The 21324-nt window shown below is 42.5% G+C and overlaps 1 protein-coding gene across 1 annotated transcript in view; it reads right to left on the bottom strand.

Annotated features, from left to right (window-relative positions):
- The window catches only part of LOC126284291 (prolactin-releasing peptide receptor-like), an 842768-nt gene that overhangs the window by 285850 nt on the left and 535594 nt on the right, over positions 1-21324 (bottom strand). Inside the window, exon 4 of the mRNA XM_049983121.1 lies at positions 10508-10656. Coding sequence (XP_049839078.1) covers positions 10508-10656 — 149 coding nt within the window. The remainder of the gene's footprint in view (positions 1-10507; positions 10657-21324) is intronic.

The following is a 21324-nucleotide window of genomic DNA, read 5'->3' on the forward strand; positions in this document are numbered from 1 at the left end:
ACTGAGATGAGGTATCGATGCGGGTCGGTGGGGTCTGGCACGAAGTCGGCGTTCCAAAACATCCCAAAGGTGTTTTATAGGATTCGGGTGAGGACTCTGTGCAGGCCAGTCCATTATGTCGTATAACCACTCTGTCGCAGGCCGTGCATTAGAAACAGGTGCTCGATCTTGTTGAAAGATGCAATTGCTATCTCAGAATTGCTCTTCAACAGTGGGAAGCAATAAGCTAAAACATCAATGTAGGCCTGTGCTGTGAAAGTGCTACGCAAAATAACAATGAGTACAAGCCCCTATCATGAAAAACACGACCACACCATAACACCACCGCTTACGAATTTTAATGTTAGCACTACACATGCTGGCAGGTGACGGGCATTCACCATACCCACACCCGGCCATCGGATCACCACATCGTGTGCGGTGATTCGTCACTCCACACAACGTTTCCACACTGCTCAGTCGTCCAATGTTTACGGTCCTTACACCAAGCGAGGCGTCGTTTATCATTTACCGACCTCTTCAACTGTCGGCGGTCTCTGTCAGTTAACAGACATGGTCGGCCTTTACACTTTTGTGCTGTACGTGTCTCTTCACGTTTCCACTTCACTATTACATCGGAAACAGTGGACCTAAGGATATTCAGGAGTGCGAAAATCTCGCGTGCAGACGTATGACGCCAAGTGACACCTAATGACCTGACCACATTCGAAGTGCGCGAGTTCCGCGGAGCTCCCCAATCTGCTCTCTCACGATGTCTAATGACTATTGAGGTCGCTGATATGGAGTACTTGGCCGTAGGTGGCAGCACAATTCACCTAATATAAAAAACGTATGTTTTTAGGGCTGTCCGAATACTTTTGATATCAGTGTATTACAGCTTTTCCACGGCTATGACGGTATTTTCATAGTAACTTAGATAACTGGGGTAACAAACCAAGAAGTAACTACACTATTGCACTGTAACGAGATACAGGAGTCCACGGGGAATAACTATCGACATAACGTACAATAGTATCCATCCTTCCTTCTATACGTAAAAAAAAGACCACGTAGAATAGTGTAACTTTTGGCCTTTAATTTATAACGAATTTCACGATAAGCAAGAAAAACAATGAAATGAGATCTGGATAGAATACTTCCATGACATCAGGTCACCTGGACAAAAACTAAGCAGAAAATAGTTTCTGCACGGAATATGCTATTCTAATTCGTGTAGAGTTATCATACACAATTAAAAAGTACCTGATGACCTTCTGAAATGAACAATTTCCTTTAACATTTTTAACTAGCATTCTATAACTGATTCGCCAAGAGACGAACAAATAATTCTAGCAGCCCCTCCCATAAACAACGGGATACCATTACCTGCTCGACAGAACTCAGAAGCAGACGAGAAGTACGCGGGATCAGACGATTTCACGAGCCCCTGCAGCCATAAAGTCGTGCTCGTAAACAAACATATTCGCCGGGGTAGCAATTTCGAGATCTTCAGGCTGAAGGATCACAGGACGGCCGCGAAATCCGCTCAGGCTTTCACGAGCAGCGAACGATAGAAACCTCATTAGCTGCCACTGCCACGTGGCAGTTAATGCTACTGCTGCCTTCACCTAAAAATACCCTGCACTGGCACAAGAGCCTGTTTGCTTTTGGCAGAGCAGTGACTTCTCACATAAAAATATTCCCTGGGCGCTCATAAGTCTAATTACGGTTCGAGTTCATTGATTTCATTACATATTGTAAAACAGTATCATGTTATCAACTACCTACTGAAACCAAGCACAAAAATCTTTAGTTTAGATTCTTTCTCGTCTTTTGATGCTGTATCCTCTCCAGGGAAGGCAAGCTATTATCGCCACATCCTGTTTTGGGCAATTTCAGCCTTTGAGACTAGAAACACATTTAGTTATAAATTATTAGCTGAGAAACCCAGTGTTGCACTCGTATTTACTATTATTCCATCTCCTCCTCCCCCCTCTCTCCATTCATTCCCTCCTTTCAGCTTTGTCTGTCCATCTCGTCCTTCCTGCTCTCTCTTGCCATCTTGTCCTTCCCCCTCTCTCTGTCCACCACCTCCTTCCCACTCTGTCCATCTCCTCCCCCTCTATCCATCTATCCTCCTTTTTATCCACCACTCCTTTCTTTCTGTCCATGGTCCCTATCTATCACCCTCACACCTTCCCCTCTCTGTAAATTTCCACCACCCTCTCGCTCTGTGCACCTCCTCCACTCTCTCTCTCTCTGTCCATCCTCTGCTCCCACTCTCTCAGTTCATCTCCTCTTCTTTCCTTTCTGTGTGCATCTCCTCCGTTCTATTTTCATCTCCTCCTCTTCCCTTTCTCAGTTCATTTCTTCCTCCAATTCCGTCTGTATCTCTTCCGTTTCTATCCATTTCCTCTCCTTTCCTCCCCCCTGTCTCTGTTCATTTCCTCCTTTCTGTTTCCATAACCTCATCTGTTCTCTCTCTTTGCATTTCCATCTCCCCTACCTCTGTCTACCTCCTTTCCCCCTTACTGTGCCTGTCTCCTCTTTCCTTTCCACATTCTCGTTCTTCTTCTCTACCTGCATTATCATCTCGCCTCCATAGCAGTCTGATGGCTCTTTCTCTTAGAGTATTTCCATTCAAACTAATTTGTGTACCAATATATGAAACAAAATTCATTGAAATCGTTCAAGGGGCTTAGGATTACCTATTTCCCCATGGTATTGCTCGTACACGCATATTTCACGTATACATTGTTCAGTCAGAACTTTATGACCACCAACCTGTTATAGATATAAACTGTTGCAGGTGATAGCTGCGTCACCTGACGAGAAAGATTGCTAGTCAGGCACACTCACAGTGCATGTAGTAGCAGTGAGAGTGGTGTTCGTATGTAGAATACGAAAGGTGCGCGATCTATCTGAGTTTAGCCAATGGCAGATTTTGTTGGTCCGAAGGCTCGGCACAAGTATTTCGGAAACTACATGGCTTGTCGGGTGCTCAAATCGTGCTGTGCTGAGTGGCCTCAACACGTGGCGAAACCACGGTGAAATAATGTCCATCCCCCATTACAGATGTTGGACGTTGCGGGCTGGGGACAATGATGAAACAGAATAGGCGACGAACTGTGGAACAACTAATATCACTCTTTAATGTTGCGCAGAGTGCAAGTGTGTCTGAAGAAGTAGCGCACCGAATACACCTAACGATGGGCCTCTGCATCCAACGACCCATGCAAGTGTGCCAATGTTAACACTATTACATCGGCAGCTACGACAAAAGGGGCATGTGATCATAGCAGTAGACGTTGGGGCAGTGGCAGAACGTTACATGGTCTAATGAATCCCGATACCTTGTTCATCATGCCGAATGGTGGGTATGAATCTGTCGTCTTCCGGGTGAACAGTTCCTTAGAACCTGTACTGTGGAACGGGGCGAAGCTGGCGCCGGCTTCGTTACGCTCTGGAGAATATTCAAGTGGGCATCCAGTGGAGCTCGTGCAAGGCACTATGAGGGCGAAGGAGTCCCTTACACTGGTTGCAGACCACTTACACCCCTTCATGACGATCTTGTTTCGCAGTGGTATTTTTGAACAAGGTAATGCGCCATGTCTCAAGGCCAGGAGTGTGATGGAGTGGTTCAAGGAACACAGTGGCGAGTTCCAGTTTATGTGTTGGCCCCCAAACTCGACATACCTGAATCCAATTAAAGACATCCGGGAGTGTTTGAACTTGACTTCAGAGCTCATCGCCCTTCTACCAGGAATTTGCGGGAGTAAGGTAAATTCGTGTGCAGTTGTAGTTCCAACTCCCTCCAGCGACCTACCAAGGCCTCACTCATTCCATGCCACGACGCGTCGCAGCTGTTACCCGTGCCAGAAGTGTACATACCGACTTTTAGGTAGGTTGTCATGATGTTCTGGTTGATCAGTGTATTTTGCACATATTTAACATATTTCACGCGTATTTGTACACATGTATGTCTAGCGAATTTATGACGTCATATCGCCTGAACTATGTACTATGTAGTAGTATAATTTTAAAGGTACATTCAGTGTTATATGTGAATAAAGATCATTTAAAACTTCATTCTTCATGCGGCAGTTTTACTGCAGGAACAGCGAAAATGTAGTAAGCGATAAACTTTTCTTTTTTCATCATTTTGTGCGAGTCTTCAGCGTGAAAAAGTTTCGTAAGGGTTTGAAATTATTTGCAATGTTTTTGGCTAGTCTGGTCTTATTCTCAAGTACTGGATAACTTAAGTACGGGTATTCTCGCATCGTGGGCAGCATTGCTTTTTCACCCTCACTCCCATCCTTTGATAGATGGGTGATTGTTACCCCCCTAGCAATTCTTTCCAGAAAGAAAATGATATGTGTTCCAAGTGCGATTGATATCGGTCCATTGGTTTAGGAGGAGACGAGAAACATACATTGATAATACATTTTCATAATTTATGTGGATGTGTGGATATGGCTTAAATATGAACTATAATTTATTTGTGATTTTATGTTATTTGCGAGGACAGAAGTACCAAATTCACAGTGATGGTGCCATAGTGTAGGACTACTGACCATAAATTACGCAAGTCGTGAATACTAATAACGAGAAGTTGGCAATTTTCCCTATCATGGCATTCACTATTGGAAGAGAGCTCTTTGTGCCTAGTTGTAACTATACTTCCGCACACTTATCCACCAAAGGGTGCCAGAGAAACAATCCTGACCGTTAGAGAAAGGCTAGTGCACATCTGTCTGCAGGAGAGCAAAGTCGGCTATCAAACCTGCGAAGAACAAAGCCGTATGGCACGGTTGCATGAGAGACCCCGAAAAGCAGATTCTCCTGCGTCAAGGTTTTCCGTTCCCTTCACACACAGTGTCACCTCTCCAGTGAGAAGTGTAGAGTTGTAAGTGTACCTGTAATGGGTGTGTGCAGTGCAGTGTCATGTTTGTTTTGGATGATGACGGGAGAAGGCAGAGGTTACCCATCCAAGCACTGACCACGTTCGACACTTAACCTTGATAATCTGACGAGAACCGGTCTACTCAAAGAGGTAATGCTGCTGGCATTATGTCTGTTTAGTCTGTCGTCGACTATTTTCTAAAGAGAGTTGTGTTACCCCCTTGTGTCCTTAATCGATCATCAAGTCTGATCTACTCCCCTGTGGGTGGTGTGGTGGAATCATAACCTTATTAGTAACAAATTAATCGCTTTAGGCACGGTCGGGGAACGGAGTAAGGTAATGGTTGTCCGTTTCCAAGGCACAAAACTGGGATCGCGGACCACCGCCTAAAAGTGCGACTTCGATATCGTGCTGCAGAAACCTTATCAAAGAGTTGTGTTAACTGCTAAGTATTCAAACATACACTATTATCCGTAATACGTAGAAAACACCGGATAAGATGTTCATTCGGTGCTGAAGCCTATGCGGAGCATTCACCTGCTAACAGTCCTGCTATAAGTGAATTTTTTAGGCCCAGAATTCAGATCGATGGCGATCTTACTACGGAGGCGACGTGGCGCCCGCTGTCGACAAACTCTTGTACTAGTCCTATGTGCCAATTTTTGCTTGTCTAGACATTTATATTGCGGTACTGGTATGTCGCACCTTTTATCATGCGTCGTTAAATACAGTAAAATCGTGATGTGATTCAATGTTCGTTGCACACCATTCCGTAATTCACTACTCAGGTATCGAATCTACACGTGTGCCACACTTCATACCTAGTAGCGCATTCGGGCATCATTCTCTCCATGTCTTCAGAGTGCTTAACTTCCAGCTGACCTATGACTGGGGGAAGCTACTTTGATGATGATGATGAAGTCCCATAGTCCGAGGAGCGTAGGGAACGACTAGGCAAGGGTGTAGCAGAGGTGGTTTGCCATTGCCTTCCTCCAACAGTAATGCGGATGAATGATGACACCTACTCATCTCGAGGTAGGGAAAATCCCTAACCCCGCCGGGAATCGAACCCGTGATCCCATGTGCTGGAAGCCAGAACGCTGCCGCAAGACCACGAGCTGCGGACTAAGCGTCTTTGACTAGTAATTAAATCATTCAGAGCCCTTGGTTCGAATGAGGTTTGAATTTTGAAGAAAATTCATCAGATATGGCAGCCGAAGACTTCCAGTACAAAAAGTCAGTCTCGTTCTGCCAACTACCTTGCTAATGAGGGAGGACGATTCGACAGACCTTGGGACCGCCTTCGTGACCTTTCAGTTGGCAGATGGCCCTAAAAGCTGAAGAATATATAATCATCAACGGCATCAGATGAGAAGACTATGGAAACCATTCCTCTAAAGACACGTTATGTGTATCTGTATGAGATACGCCCTTTAGTTGAAAAATTTCATGATGATCTCTCCATTGGCAAAAGTCCCCTTTCTCCGAGGGGGGACTGGCAAGAATGAGGTACCCAGGCGAAAAACATGAATAACATTCTAGGAACCGAATTAAGGAATGGCAGAAGTCTGAGGGTGATGGGGAAGTTTAAAATCAGAAAACGGACATCTAAAGGTCCAAAAAAGAGAACTGCGACTAAAACAGAAAGGAAGTCCTAAAAGACTTGTCTCATCACATGATAGTGACTTAGACAGGGAAAACATGGCAGATGTCCTATTATATTCATAATTTGGAAAATTTGCGATGCAATAAGGCAACAGGGATGAATCACATTCCATCAGGATTCGTGGTGAGTTCATTATAAGGTAACACCAATAGCAACAAAATGAGGTGTAATGGAGTCAGGCTGTGTTATGAACGGGAAAGTAGAGCTGACACAACTTTCCTGTGAGTAGATTAGTGATAGAGTTGGTCTCATCAGAATCAAAAGCAAACGAACGCCAAATTCAGGTATACATGGCGAGGTCAAAAGCAGAAGATAAAGAGGTGCAGAAAACATATGAGAATACTGAGCCGGTAATTCAGTATTTAAACGGAAATAATTGTTTAATAGTCTTGGGGTATTGGAAAGTGATAGTAGGAGAAGAAACAGAAGGCATACTTACAGGAGGATATGGGCTTGTTAGTATGAATGAGGGAGGAGAAAAACTAAAAATGTCTTCCATTTGATTTCATTTAGTAACACCGATGACACTCTAGATCAGATCCTATACTTGAAAAAGGGCTGGAGATACGGGAAAATTCCAGCTGGGTTACATCGTGGTCAGACAGAGATTTCGAAATCAGACATTGGTTTGCACGGCTTACCCGAAAGCAGAAAGAGATTCGGATCAATATTTGGTACTGATGGAGAGTAGACTGACGTATAAGACAATCGTCAGAAAGGACAAACGTAGACATTTCTGGAAGTGGGGAACTGAAGTACGGTGAAGTGATGAGATGCGTTTGAAGTTCTCTGGGGCTGTAGGTTATGCTATAATGAATACAACAATAAGCATGTCAGTTGAAGAGGAATGGGCATCGCTGCGAAGGGCAATCATAGATGCTGGACGGACAAACATGGGTCTATGGAAGGCAACACCGAAGAAAACTCGGTAACATAAGAATATTGTAAAAATTATAACACTGCTGGTTAGGTCGTTAGGAAATGTTTTTCACTTGGTGTTCAGCAATTCACGTTCACTGATGCGTTTCGGGATCGACTAACCATAAGAACATCCAAGGAGAAAAGTGGAATTCATCATACGCAGCACGGTGTCATGTATATGAGGAACTCCACGTTTCTTAGATTTTCTGAAGATGAGTTAATCTCGACACACGCAAATAAACGTGAATTACCGAACACCAAACAAAAATTTCTAGCGACTTAATCAACAGTGACACAAGTTGTGAAAGACTTGTTGCACAATTGTCGCAATTCTTCTACGTGATTTCATGTACATCTAAACAAAAACAAAAAAACAAAAAACAAAAAAAAGAAAAGAGATAAAAAGCAAGAACCGCAGTCTAAAGGCCTCTGCGATGGGGATTATCAAGATTATTATAAGGTCTGGTGGACGCATAAGAGCAAGCCCGTTAGCGCCGGCACCAGAAAGTAATGAAACGAGTGTAGAGGATTATCACAAAATCACAAAAAAGAGAACTGCGAATAAAAACCGAAGGAATTCATGAAAGACTTGTCTCATCACATGATGGTGACTTAATTAGACAGCGAAAACATGGCGGATTTTGTACCATATTAAGAATTTAGAGAACGTACGATGCAATAAGGCAACAGGGTAGGATTACATTCCTTCTGGAGTTCCAAAATCATTGGGGGAAGAGGAAAGCAAAGGACTATTCAATATGACGGGGAAAATCTGTGAGACTGGCGATATACGGCAGGTCTACGGAAAAAATATCCCCACAACCGCGAAAGGCCATATTAAGCTAGAGATTTCACACAGTTCTCTTAAAATCGTATGCACCAATATTGCTAGCAAGACCAATGCACAGAAGAATGGAAAAAATTAAGGACATTTATTTGACTATCAGGTGGCTTTCAGACAGGAAGAAAAGCACTAGAAAGGAGATGTGAAGCTGTACTTGATAATGGAAGCAAGACAAAGGAAAAATCAAGATAACTTCGGAGGACTTGTCGAAAAAAGTGAACGAAATAGTGCAATATGTTGGAAACGCTGAGACAACTAACAAGAGGCTATAGGGAAATACAGGTAATACTCAGTACGTACTAGAATTAAGACGAAATTATATAAAAGGAAGACCAAGAACAACGTTCGCGAATTAAAAAGGCCGCAAGATAGGGACAAAGTGTTTCGTACCAAACGTTCGGTGCAGCAATAACGGAAATAAGAGAAACTTCCAATACCGGCAATAATATTCAGGGTGAATGTATACAAATGATAAGATTAGCTGATCACATGATAATCCTCATTAAGTGAAGAAGAATCACAAGTTCTGGTGAATGGACTGTATACTTTAATGAGTACAGAATAAGGAGAGAGAATAAAACGCACAGTAATAGAAATTATATTAGCGGACAACTTAATATCTAAATTGGTGACAACGAAGGATATGAACTTTAGGAATTCTGCTACCGTCATAAGCTTCAATTTGAGAAAGCAATTTCTGAGAATGTACGTTTGTAACACGGCATTGTATAACAGTGGATCACAGACTGTGAGGAAATGAGAAAACAAGAATCGAAGGTTTTGAGATGAGGTGCTATAGAGGGACTGTGCGGTTTACGTGGACTGGTAGGATAGGAATAGTTAGATTTTCCGCAGAATCGACAAACTGATAGTGTGGAAAATACTGACAAGAAGAAGCGACTGGTTGAAGAGCATGGGTTAAGACACCAGGGAACAATTTCTGTGCGGAAAGATAGCGAAGTAATACATCCGACAAATAATCGAGGAACTGGGGTGCAAGCGATACTGTAATATGAGAAGATTCTCACAAGAGAGAAATTCGTGGCGGGGCATATCGAGCGAACCAGAAGACTTAGAAAAGGTAAAAGAAGTAAGCCCTCAGCTTCTTGTTTTGACTATGAAACACTTTGATGCTATTTACTAATTGTGAATTAGGTTACGCATTTCTGTATCAGTGGCCAGAAAAGTTCGTAAATTTCTAAATACCTACGAAATGAGCATTTAAGAAAAATAAATTCTGAACGCCAAGCTTTCCAAACCTGGACGAATATGCAGACTTCCTCCGCGCAGCACATCTCGTTTCACGTTTGGGCTCTAATTTCCGCCCCCCCCCCCCCTCCCCCCTTGTCTCTCAGTAGCACCAGGTGAGTTATTTCACAGCGTGGCAGCATCGAGGGACAGTAAAAACGAGCAACATAATTCCTAAAGTAAGTGGTCTTTTCTTCGTTGTACAGATGGGCTTACATCAGCAAGTAGGTCTTTACAAAAGTTTGCGATCCTTTTCGAGACTAAGGTGATTTAGCTGTCCCTACCTATACGTTTTACGTAATCCTATCGGCTTCGGATACCATATGCAAAATTTTCATATTCTCTCACTCGCTACGTGCAAACTATTAGTCCCTTAGAAAAAAAATTGACGGGACCTTTTTGTAGTAAATATTATGTGGTTAAATTTTGTGATGGAATAGATTTTCATTAGAGGCCGTGGTTTTCGTATTATTAGAGAAAAAGCTACAAAAGTGACATTGAAACTCGTGCTTTGAATAACTCAAAAACCATGGCGTCCATCGAAAATATATTCCAGTGCAAAATGTAACTACATAAAATTTCCTGAAATGTCCTGTTCATTTTTTTTCTGTAGGGATAATAGTCTGGATATAGTGAACGAGAGACTGTGAAAATCAAGAGCGTGGTTTGTGAAGGTGTTGTGGGGGCTATTGAGTGAACCTGCAAGTGAGAAACACCACAGAGTCAAATGGGATGCGCCGATGAGAGGGTTGTGCCAGAAACCTGTGTATCTTGTTAGGGCAAACGCATTATGACAAAGAAAGCATGGTACGTAGAATAAGGATGCCAACAGACGTAGAAGACAGTTGTTGGTATCCACATTCTATGAATTATTGATCAGCCGTAATCTTGCTTCCATGTCTATATGATGCACTACAGAAACTAGACGTACAGTTCGATGACTCACCTGAGTGGGTTGAGGATGGCCCGGTGACGATCCACGGCGATGGCGGTCAGCGTGAAGATGCTGACGTTGACACTGAGCACCTGCACGAAGGGGCAGAAGGCGCACATGAAGTGCGGCAGGTTCCATCGCTGGAGCAGCGCCGCCTGGAACTGCACCACAACACACCACTTGCTCACTCGTCTTCCTCTTCTGACACACACCACACCATATCACGCCAAGAGGCAGGAGCTGTGGCTTCCGCATCTCCAAACGCAATGTTTGAAGGAAATTATCACGACGGATCGTTTCTACGAGCGTTCTGAACGCCATAAAAAATTGTTCAAAAATCTAGACGAGATGCTGCTGTTATTTGGCAAGCGACACGAGATTATTTAGTCCACCATTGATTAATATCAGTTTTCCTAAGTTAAAAAAATGGCTCTGAGCACTATGGGACTTAACATCTGTGGTCATCCGTCCCCTAGAACTGAGAACTACTTAAACCTAACTAACCTAAGCACATCACACACATCCATGCCAAAGGCAGGATTCGAACCTGCGACCATAGCAGTTGTGCGCTTCCGGACTGAATGCCTAGAACCGCTAGACCACCGCGGCCGGCTTTCTTAACTTACCGACTACACCAATAACTAGAGTAATGTAGTTCACAAGCGGTTAATACAAAAATGATATTTATTATTTGTTTGCGTTTCTAATGTGTGTTCTTTTACTTATGGTCATTTGGAATTACTCTTGATCCATCAATATTGACACTGTAACGTCTCTTAGCAAAAGACATATTATGTAATAAAGAGAAGACGTTGTGTGTCATGTTTTGTTCTTGTATAGAATTATGCACTTTTTTTTATTTTTACATAATATCTGTGTTGGCGAGTACTGAAACCGCCACAGACGATACTTATTAAATATCAAACAAAGATGAGAATAGGTGACTAGTATAAATAGTAAAAAAAGAACATTAATTTCTCTCTCGTCTTCTTGGAGTTACGTGAGTAGGATAGCCTGTGACGTTATATTGTACGCTTGCGTAGCATTCTTTTGTCAAGGTTGTGAGAGAGACGCCATTACACATAGCCTTGGAAAGGTGTGTAATTAATTGATTTGTTTAAATGTTTTGAATAGGGTTCCTTAGTGAAACTTCGGATTACGATTTGTAATAAGCTTACCTGGTATTTTATCCCATCCCTTTAAGACATTTTCAGTTATTTAAATATTATTCGTGGTGCAGAGCTGCGCTACGAACGAACGAGCCGCTGTCGCGGCGCATTCAAACTGCATTAAATGAAATCTATCATACCGCAAAGAAGCGGGCAGGTAATAGTGAAGTAAAATTATTTCTTTCAGATTTCGGAATTGCAGAGCAGAGCAGCAGATTTTATGATATGTTTTACAGGTTCACGCGGGCTGCTGATAATATATTACTAACAGTGCAAAAAGATAATTTACCTTCATAACATCAAAGAAATCTTGCTGTGCGTAGTTCTGGTCTGGCAAACCTTATAGTAAAAACATCTTTTTCTCCGATAATAGTCTCATGTTCTCGTACTAGACGTGGTACTTATTGGTGTTTTACTGAAAACAAAAATCCTCGGCAAAATTTTGATGTTGAACAATCATTGCGTACTGTAACATCAGTATTGATAACAAAGTAATTTTCATTAACCTTTTCAATAACTACAAAGTAAGAAAGTTATGTTGAATATGTGAGTTACAGTAACGAAAAAGGGTTCCTTTAATAGAAAGCCAGATCCAGAAGAATAAGAACATAATATATTTTGTTTTGTTGAAAATTAATGATCCAAAGAAAGTCACATCACAGCAAAAATGGTTCAAATGGCTCTGAGCACTATGGGACTTAACATCTGTGGTCATCAGTCCCCTAGAACTTAGAACTACTTAAACCTAACTAACCTAAGGACATCACACACATCCATACCCGAGGCGGGATTCGAACCTGCGACCGTAGCAGTCGCGCGGTTCCGGACTGAGCGCCATATCACAGCATCACTAAAAGGTATTTCGGGGCTCTTTTCGTAGTAACATATTATATTTCTTATATTAGTTGTTACGCGAGTAATAGTAAAACAAAGCAAAAAATAATAATAGAGCCAGCGAAAACACGTAATTAATATCATAGTCATGTAAGAAATTTATCGATGTGACGCAGCTACATTGTACTAGTAAAAGCTTTACAACATCCGTACGAAAGTTTGCTGGCGCAAGTATTGTACAGGAATGATCGAGAAGAACGAATGTTTTTATACAGGGAACCTTGCTCAGTAAACAAATGAGTGTTATTACGGAAAACGGGAAAAAAAATCTAAATTACCGTTAGTCTACTGATGATGGCAACGAAACATATAATAGATATTGGTAATGATTTCTTTGTCTGAAAACTTGGACAAAATATTACGTAAACAACAAATGACCAACCCGCCGCCCTCGTGAACATTGATGCAGGAAGAACATTCCTGCTTAAAGTACTGTGACATTCTAGTGTTTACAGAATGAATACATCTGCAGCGGAGTGTGCAGTGATTTGGGACTTGACAACAGATAAAACGTGCGTGCCCCACTGAGACTCGAACTTGGAAGCTATCAACTGGGAAATGAACTAGCCGGGTACGACTTGCGACCCGTCCCCACAGCTTAACTTTTGGTAGTCTCTCCTCTATCCTCCAGACTTCAGAGAGCTTCTGCAGTCGGGTATACTAGTCTGGCACACAGTTTTAATTTCCCAGAAAGTTTCAAATCAGCACACACTACATGAAAAGTGAAATACTTAGTCTGGAAGCAACCTTCTAGGCTGCAGCTGAACAAATTTTCTGCAGTACCCTTTCGTTTTGAAAAGCTGGTCCCATAAACTAATATCCGGACACCAATTACTGTACCTTAAAATGAAATCGTCCACTTTTCACCTTATGAAGACTTGAACACTGCTGGCGATAGGTGTCTGGATGTCTGTGGATGAATGGAAATTCAATCTTTCTCAAGACCCGAAACTAGAGAAGATGGTGATGAGGAATCCTGAGGTTCAGAGTGAAGTTCACGTCCTAAATCACGCCAAAGATGTTCCATTCGGTACAGGTCGGTCTGTCAAGCCTTTTTCAGGACTGCTGTTCTCCGCAAACTATTTTTGATGTGGAAAACAGCCATTGTTTCAGGTTAATTGAAGCCATTCTCAAACCATCCAAAAAGACATTGCGGTATATCCCGTAACAGCATACAAACTATGGTACGATTGTACATGTACATTCATCAAAATTAATTTTTTGTATGAACTGTTTAACCTTCATGTACGTTTATGTACAATCATAACATGATTTGCATGCTGTTACGGTATATAGCATTTTGTCTCTTTGGATGATTGGAAAGTGGGTTCAGGTGACCCGAAACCAGCCATAAATTAAATTAAATTACGAAATCCTACGACGCGTAAGTCGCCGAAGTGGCGTCAAATCTAAAGAGTTGCTCCCAGTGAACGGTCCACCCGACGGCAGGCCCTAGTCACACGACTTCAATCTCATTACCAACAGTCGGCTTGGGCAGCTTTAGAAGTCTTTAAGTGTCGCTGATGGATTTGTTACTCAGGTGACATCCCATGACTAGAACACGTTGGGAGCAATTGAGCTCTCCTGATGGGCTCCGTCTGTAATTACTGCTTCTGCATCAACAACACAATATTCCCCGCATCCTTTCATACAGGCGGGTCCGCCTCTCATGACATCTAGCGGTCAGTCCTGCATCACATAGCGGTGTCCGGCCACCTTTTATTAGACATCGTAAGAAGGAGAAGTTTGGAAGCTATGAGCGGGATCCTGGCAGTAGTAATGCTGTGAGGTTGGGCTAGTGAGTTGTGACATGAATTCTCAGTTGGCAGAGCATTCGTCCACAAAAGACAAAGGTTCGAGTCCGAGTCTCGATCCGGCAAACGGTCATAATCTACCAGAAAGTTTCAACGACAGCGTTATTTCAAGACTGGTGCAGACGAGAGAATAGGAGAGACAGAGGGAATGCTTGATAGAAATATTCATTTTCTACAGTTGCCTCGCACGAAAAAGTTTTTCGTAGGTCATTATAAGATAAAACCAATAGGGCATCTGATATGGTAAAACAAGCTCGATGTGAAACAAGACCCCTTTTTAAGGGAACACATAATTCTGCAAAGTGAGCTGGGAATGCAACTTGATGATAGTACATTCATATACGGATAGAAGGAGGGATTTTATCCATCGTTCCTGATTTTTCTTTTTCGACAAAATATGCAAAATATATGTAGTTGTCGCCTATGTGGAGATCTAAATGGAGAATGGTACGACCACTTTGGCACCACAAAATTTTGTTTCTGTGGGAGTTCATCGCCTTTCACTGCTTAGTAAGTGAAAACTTCTCCTGTAGTAGGTGTTACGTACACGATCACCACTAAAATCGTGCTATTACCTAATTTCGACTACTTATAATTTTCAAGCTCCCTAAAACCAATGTAGAAAAGTATCACATTGTCTGCAAACATCTCCACATAACGTCCTATATAAGTAACACATTACGCAAGTCACAGTACCATACTACCTTAACGCGCAAAATTCCTATTTACGTGTGTAATATTTGGTATTACATGTCGTACATTTTTCACTGCAAGTAAAAAGTAGTCTTTATATTCCATCATTACATTGTTAACAGATCCACCTTAACGTGACAACTTTAAACATCATATTGGGAACTACCGTTTGACAACTAACAGTAGTGATATCCACTTGTCAAAGACACACATACATCTAAACACTGTAGGATTATCGATAGCAAATGTCAGAGGCACATTACATACACAGGGTGAATTTCAATAAAACGGAAGAACTGCAAGAACAGATTCCTGAGTGTAAATAGATCAAAAAGGTCCTTTGAACACGCATTCAGAAATGGACTGTTCGCGTGCAATGACAACAAATCGCCCTGGAACACTGAATAGAAATCCACCGCATCCATGTCGAAACAGCAGTTCAAAGTGGCCTGCACTGGCTGCGGTTATTATGCAAGATACACATAATCGTGCTTTGGCTTACACTATGTTAGCGGGACACTTGCCTAGTGTTTGTCTTATGGATCGTCCCAATACCTTGTAGAACCCGATCCTCTAGACCTGGTGTAGACACAGTCCGCCGCCTCCCTGCACGATCGTCTGTCTGAAAGGACCTATGATCCCACAAAGGCCCAGAAAGGGGTTCAAATGTTGTGTGACGTCGTTGGTGTCCGTGACGGTACTTGTTTTGGTATAGCCGTGCTGCCTCTCGACCGTTTGTATCTGTTTGGCCGTACATAAACAGCAACTCGGCTTGTTCTCGATTTGAATGCCAGACCAATCTGCTCCTCACAGTAATCTGCTCAATCACGCAGGCTTCAAAACACAAGGAACGCAGTTCAAGTGCAGGAACTTTCATTTGTCAGCACCATCTACCATGGCAATTGTGCATTTTCAGTTATGTGTTCACACGATCTGTTTTCTTCCCTTTCTAGTCAGGAATCCGCCCCTGCAGTTTGTCGGTTTTTAACGTCCATAACTATATATTCCAAGAAAACATCGACAAGTTTTAGACACACATTTCTTTATCAAAATAAGAAATATATCTATTACACATGGGCTCTAAAATGAACACTTTAAGAGCTACGAGCACTTGTTCAGTATAAAAGACGTATTTCAGCAAGCGAAGATGAACAATGATCACCCTGTATTGCTGGCGTGCCGCACTTGATATGTCCTGTATCAAACTATCAATGACCGAAGACTACTTAATACCATAAAAGCAGACATAAAATATTTTATCGTGTAAATTAACAGTGGTATATGAAATAAGTACGTATATCACAATATATTGGAACATTTACAGTCCATTAATTGCTGGAGAATCATACTTAACGAATGCCTTACACCGTAGGTTATCAGTGTCTCATGGATACGCATAGACATATAGAACACAACCAACATTTTTTTTTTTTACTGAAGAGTAATCCACAGAAAATTGGACAAAAATTTTCTTAATTTTTTTAAAGGTTATATTATTACTGAAGAACCACGACAGTCCTCTCATAGCGCAAAATCGGTACACGTAAACATGTGTCTGTTCGATTTGTATTCCGTTAAAATGGGTAAGGAGGATAGTAGGTAACAAAAACGCAAAGAACTGTGAGTACGAAAGGCACTCATTTGCACAATGAGGTGTACTCACAATTGTGTTTCTATGTTTGAGAACATCTTATCAGCTGCAGTTAGTTGTGAAGTTGTAGCACTTAGAGCAAAGTTCCCCAATACTATGTTTACAGTTGTCACGTTAATGTACATCCATTCACAAGGTTAAGGATGGAATATAATGCCAACTTTTAACGTGTAGTGAAAAATAATTCGACAGTTATGCCATGTAAAACGTAATATTACACATATAAGTGGGGATATTGCAAAGTAAGGTGGTATGTTAAAGTGAGTTTTATAATGTGCTACGTAACATGGCGATGTGTGAAAAAGCTATGCAGACAGTATAATACTCTTCCACGTGGGCTTTACAGGAGCTTGAAAATGACGAGTAGCACGATTTAAATAAAGATCGTTTACATACAACCTACTATGTACCATGTTTTCTTTTCTTTTGTTACACACAGTACCAGTACGGGCTGTACATTCAACAGATAACTGAGAACGTAGGGCGCAAGTGCTACGAAGAGATAGGCACACGAGAGGAATTCATGGTAGGTCACATCAAACGAATCAGAATATTGATGACTCAAAAAACTCACAGAATCAATTCTGTAATCGAGTTTTCAAATGTTACATTATATTATCGTTTAAAAATAACATAGTTTGGCTCGTCTCCACTTACAATTTCAGCCGGCACATGGCTGCCCATGTTTGTGGATGTTCTTTCGGCCTGACGGCTAGCTGTTGCTGGACTGACGGGGATTTTTATGGCATCTCCTCAGCTACATTCCCCACCACAGCCGCTTTGTTACCCTCCCCAGGACCGACCGAGACGACGAAAGTTTCATGAATGAACTCGAAACCCCAAGCAATCGGTGGGAACGGACACACAAATAAGCATTTGTACATGGGTCGTTAAAAAAGTAATGCAAGACTTTCTGTTCTGAAAGCATGTTGGTTTTATTCAAGACTCCAGTACATCATATTACGCACCAAACTTCTCGCTACATAACCCTATTTCTTCTGGCTTCATAACCCTATTTTTCAACAAACTCTCCAATCAATGCAACGGCTTTACGCCACCTTAATGGGAGGGCCTTTAATCTTGCATGGCACTATTCTAGTGCTTGACGTCAGAGCCTGACGTCAGAGCCGACATCTTGCTGCCTCAATAACCTCCCCATCGTACTCGTACTGCAAACACCAACGTGCATTCTTCATTGGGCCAAAAAGACGGAAGTTGAAAGACGCGAGGCCCGGGGTGCAGGTGGGAGGAGGAACAACAGGCCAATGAAGATTTGTGAGCTTCTTTCGGTTGCACAGACGTGTGTGAAGCCTTGCGTTGTCATGGAAAAGGAGGAGGTTGTTTGCATTTTTGTGGCGACGAACCCGCTGAAGTCGAGTCTTTAATTCCTTGACGGTAGCACAATACACTTCATAGTTTATCGTTGGACAAATGACGTAAGACATCAAACAGAATAACACTTCACAGTCCCAGGAGACCGTCGCCTCGATTTTACCAGCTGAGTGTGCGGTTCAAATGGCTCTGAGTACTATGGGACTTAACATCTGAGGTCATCAGTCCTCTAGAACTTAGAACTACTTAAACCTAAATAACCTAAGTTCATCACACATATCCATGCCCGAGGCAAGATTCGAACCTGCGACCGTAGCGGTCGCGCGGTTCCGGACTGAAGCTATAACTTCTCGGCCACACCAGCCGGTTGAATGTGCGGCGTCGACCTTTCCCTTCCGAGAAGAGGTTGTGTGGCGCCACCCCATGAATTGCCGTTTTACTTCCATTCTAAGTTAAAATTAAAATTTAAAGCAGACTTGATCGCAATCGTGTTAAAATATTTTTTTTTTATTGGAGTGAGTGACCGGTTTCGACTCTAGCGGGAATATCCCATGACGACTCATAGCAAATTTCGCATTTTTCCAATCGAAATTAGCCAAGAAAAATTAATGTACTGCATTACCTACTGAGTCCCCCTCGCCTTTAGGACCATGTACTCAGCGCAGCTCTAATTAACTTTGAGAAATAACTAGGGGCTTCAGATAGAATTTTACATGTCATACCACGGGAGGGTCATTGCACAGCAAATGTGGCAGATTATCGAAGTGACTACATGTTCCTGATCTCCTGCAGATATAGTTCTCCTGTGGTACGGATGACAGGGGAATCACAGAGCAGGAGTGAAGTGGCGCAGTAAGTGGAATCATTCTATATGAAGTTGCGAGGCAGTACAATTGCACACAGATTAACATTAAGTTCTGCAGGTATGTGGGCCAATTGCAGTGTCGCCTGCAGCCGTGGTGAAATGGTGCCACCAATTTGTCCGTGAAAGCACAGAAGTTGATAATTCTGCTCGGGAAGAATGGCACTCGTCCAGGCAATCGAAAATGAACCCCTGAGGGCAAAGCGATTTTCCAACGATCAGGACATTCATACAACGGTTCTTCTGGTCCCGTGATCAAGGGGCAGCAGACTCGTATCGTCGGAGAAATGAACTACCGTTTCAATCGTTGTTTACAGAGGCTTGGAGACTATGATGAAACGTAGTAATTTTGAAGTTATTGCAGCATGCAGTAAAAGTCATTTGGTATGTTATTAGAATGTTTAACACATGTGTTTGTACCCTCTCGTAACGGACCTGAAAAAGACTCTCAAGACATGAAGAAGTACGGAACCACACATATATATAAGAATAAGTAGTAATATAACTACCAAACTAAAGAAAAATAGAGCGTCCATCAATGACCACGACTTGAAAATAGTAGCAGTGAAAGTACTTATTTGAGTTAATGAGAACTTCAGAGCTATAAAATGAGTTTTATTTAGACGGAACTGCCTTATATAAACTGGAATTCCTCAGATTAACTGAATAAACTGACACACTAAGCATTGAGTCACTGGGTATAAGTCTGTTTCTTCCCGATGCTAAGGATGCTACGCTGTTGTTGATGATGATGTTGATGACATAGCCCCCTCGGTATCATCACCTACTGCATATTGAATCCTGATCTACATCTACATACGTTCTGCAAAAGCCGCCGCACCGGTGCATGGCGGAGGGTGTCCTCTACCACTATAAGTCATGTCTTTTCCAATTTCACTCACAAATAGACCGATGGAAAAACGATTGCCTATATGCCTCCGTATGAGAACTAATTTCTCGTGTCTTATCTTTGTGGTCCGTACACCAAATGTATGTTGGTGGCAGTTGACTCGATCTGCTGCCAGCTTCAGATTTAAATTTTCTCAGTAGCGTTCCTCGAAAAGAGCGTCGCTTTCCCTACATTAATTCCCATGTGAGCACCCGAAGCTTTTCCGTATTAGTTACGTGTTCATCGATCCTATTGGTAACGAATCTAGCAGCCCGCCTCTGAACTGCTTCGTCGTCTTATTTTCATCCGACCTGCTGAGGATTCCAGCCATTCGAGCAGTACTGAAGAGCAGGTCGCACCTGCTTCCTATATGCAGTCTTCTTTACACATCAACTACAGTTCGCCAAAATTTTCCTAAGAAATCGAAGTCGACCTTTCGCCGTCCCTACGACAATCCTCACATACTTGATCCTTTTCAAATCGCTTTGCAACGTTACGCTCGGATATTTAAACGACGTGACTGTGTCAAGCAGGACACTACTGATGCAGTATCCGAACATTATGGGCTTCTTTTTCTAATTCATCCGCAATAATTTACATTATTGTACATTTAGAGCTAGCTGCCATTCATCACACAGACTAGAAATTAATCATCTTGTGTGCTCCTACAGTGACCCATCTTCAACACCTTCCACTGCACCGCAGTATCATCAACAAACAACCTCAGATTGCTGCCCACACTGTGCGTCAGATCATTTCTTTATATGGAAAATAATAGCGGTCCTGTCACACTCCCATGGGGCATTCCTTATGATCCCCTTCTCTGAAGAACACTCGCCCTTAAGGATAACGTCATGAGTTCTATTACTTAAGAAGTTTATTCCATAAGCTCGTACCTTCGTTAAAGGTCTGCAGTGGGGCACCGTGTCAAACGCTTTTCGGAAATCCAGAACTACGGGATCTCCTTGTATACAGAGATCACCTGCGCCTTTTTCTAGTCGCTTGAGACATGCGCTGGGCGAGAGACTGGCGATAAATCCAAGTTAAGTAACGAGGATCGGGCCGGTACCGTAGAGTGCTCTCTATAAAGCGGAACTGGGATTCCATCTGACCTAGGGACATAATTGCTTTCAACTCTTTCAGGTGTTTCTCTACGCCAGGAATGCTTATTGCTATACCATCCATACGGTACATATGGGATTTTGTGCGATGGTCAAATGACTGTGTATTCGTACGATTCTCCTGCGTATGAAATGATCGAATGGCATTTATTGGCCGGGATATCCCCTTCGGGGTCCGGCCGCCGTATTGCAAGTCTTTTTAGTTGACGCCACTTCGGAGACTTGCGTGTCAATAGTGATAAAGGACACACAACACCCACTCCCCTGCCGGGAATCAAACCCGGCCCCCCTTGCGTGGTAGGCTGTAACGCTGCCGCTGTGCTACCGAGGAGAACGATTTCTTAAACGCGAAATTTAAAACTTCGTCTTTCGTTTCACTATGTTCTCCTGCCACACCAGACTAG

Source organism: Schistocerca gregaria, chromosome 8 (assembly GCF_023897955.1).
Source record: "Schistocerca gregaria isolate iqSchGreg1 chromosome 8, iqSchGreg1.2, whole genome shotgun sequence".
Lineage (NCBI taxonomy): Eukaryota > Metazoa > Arthropoda > Insecta > Orthoptera > Acrididae > Schistocerca > Schistocerca gregaria.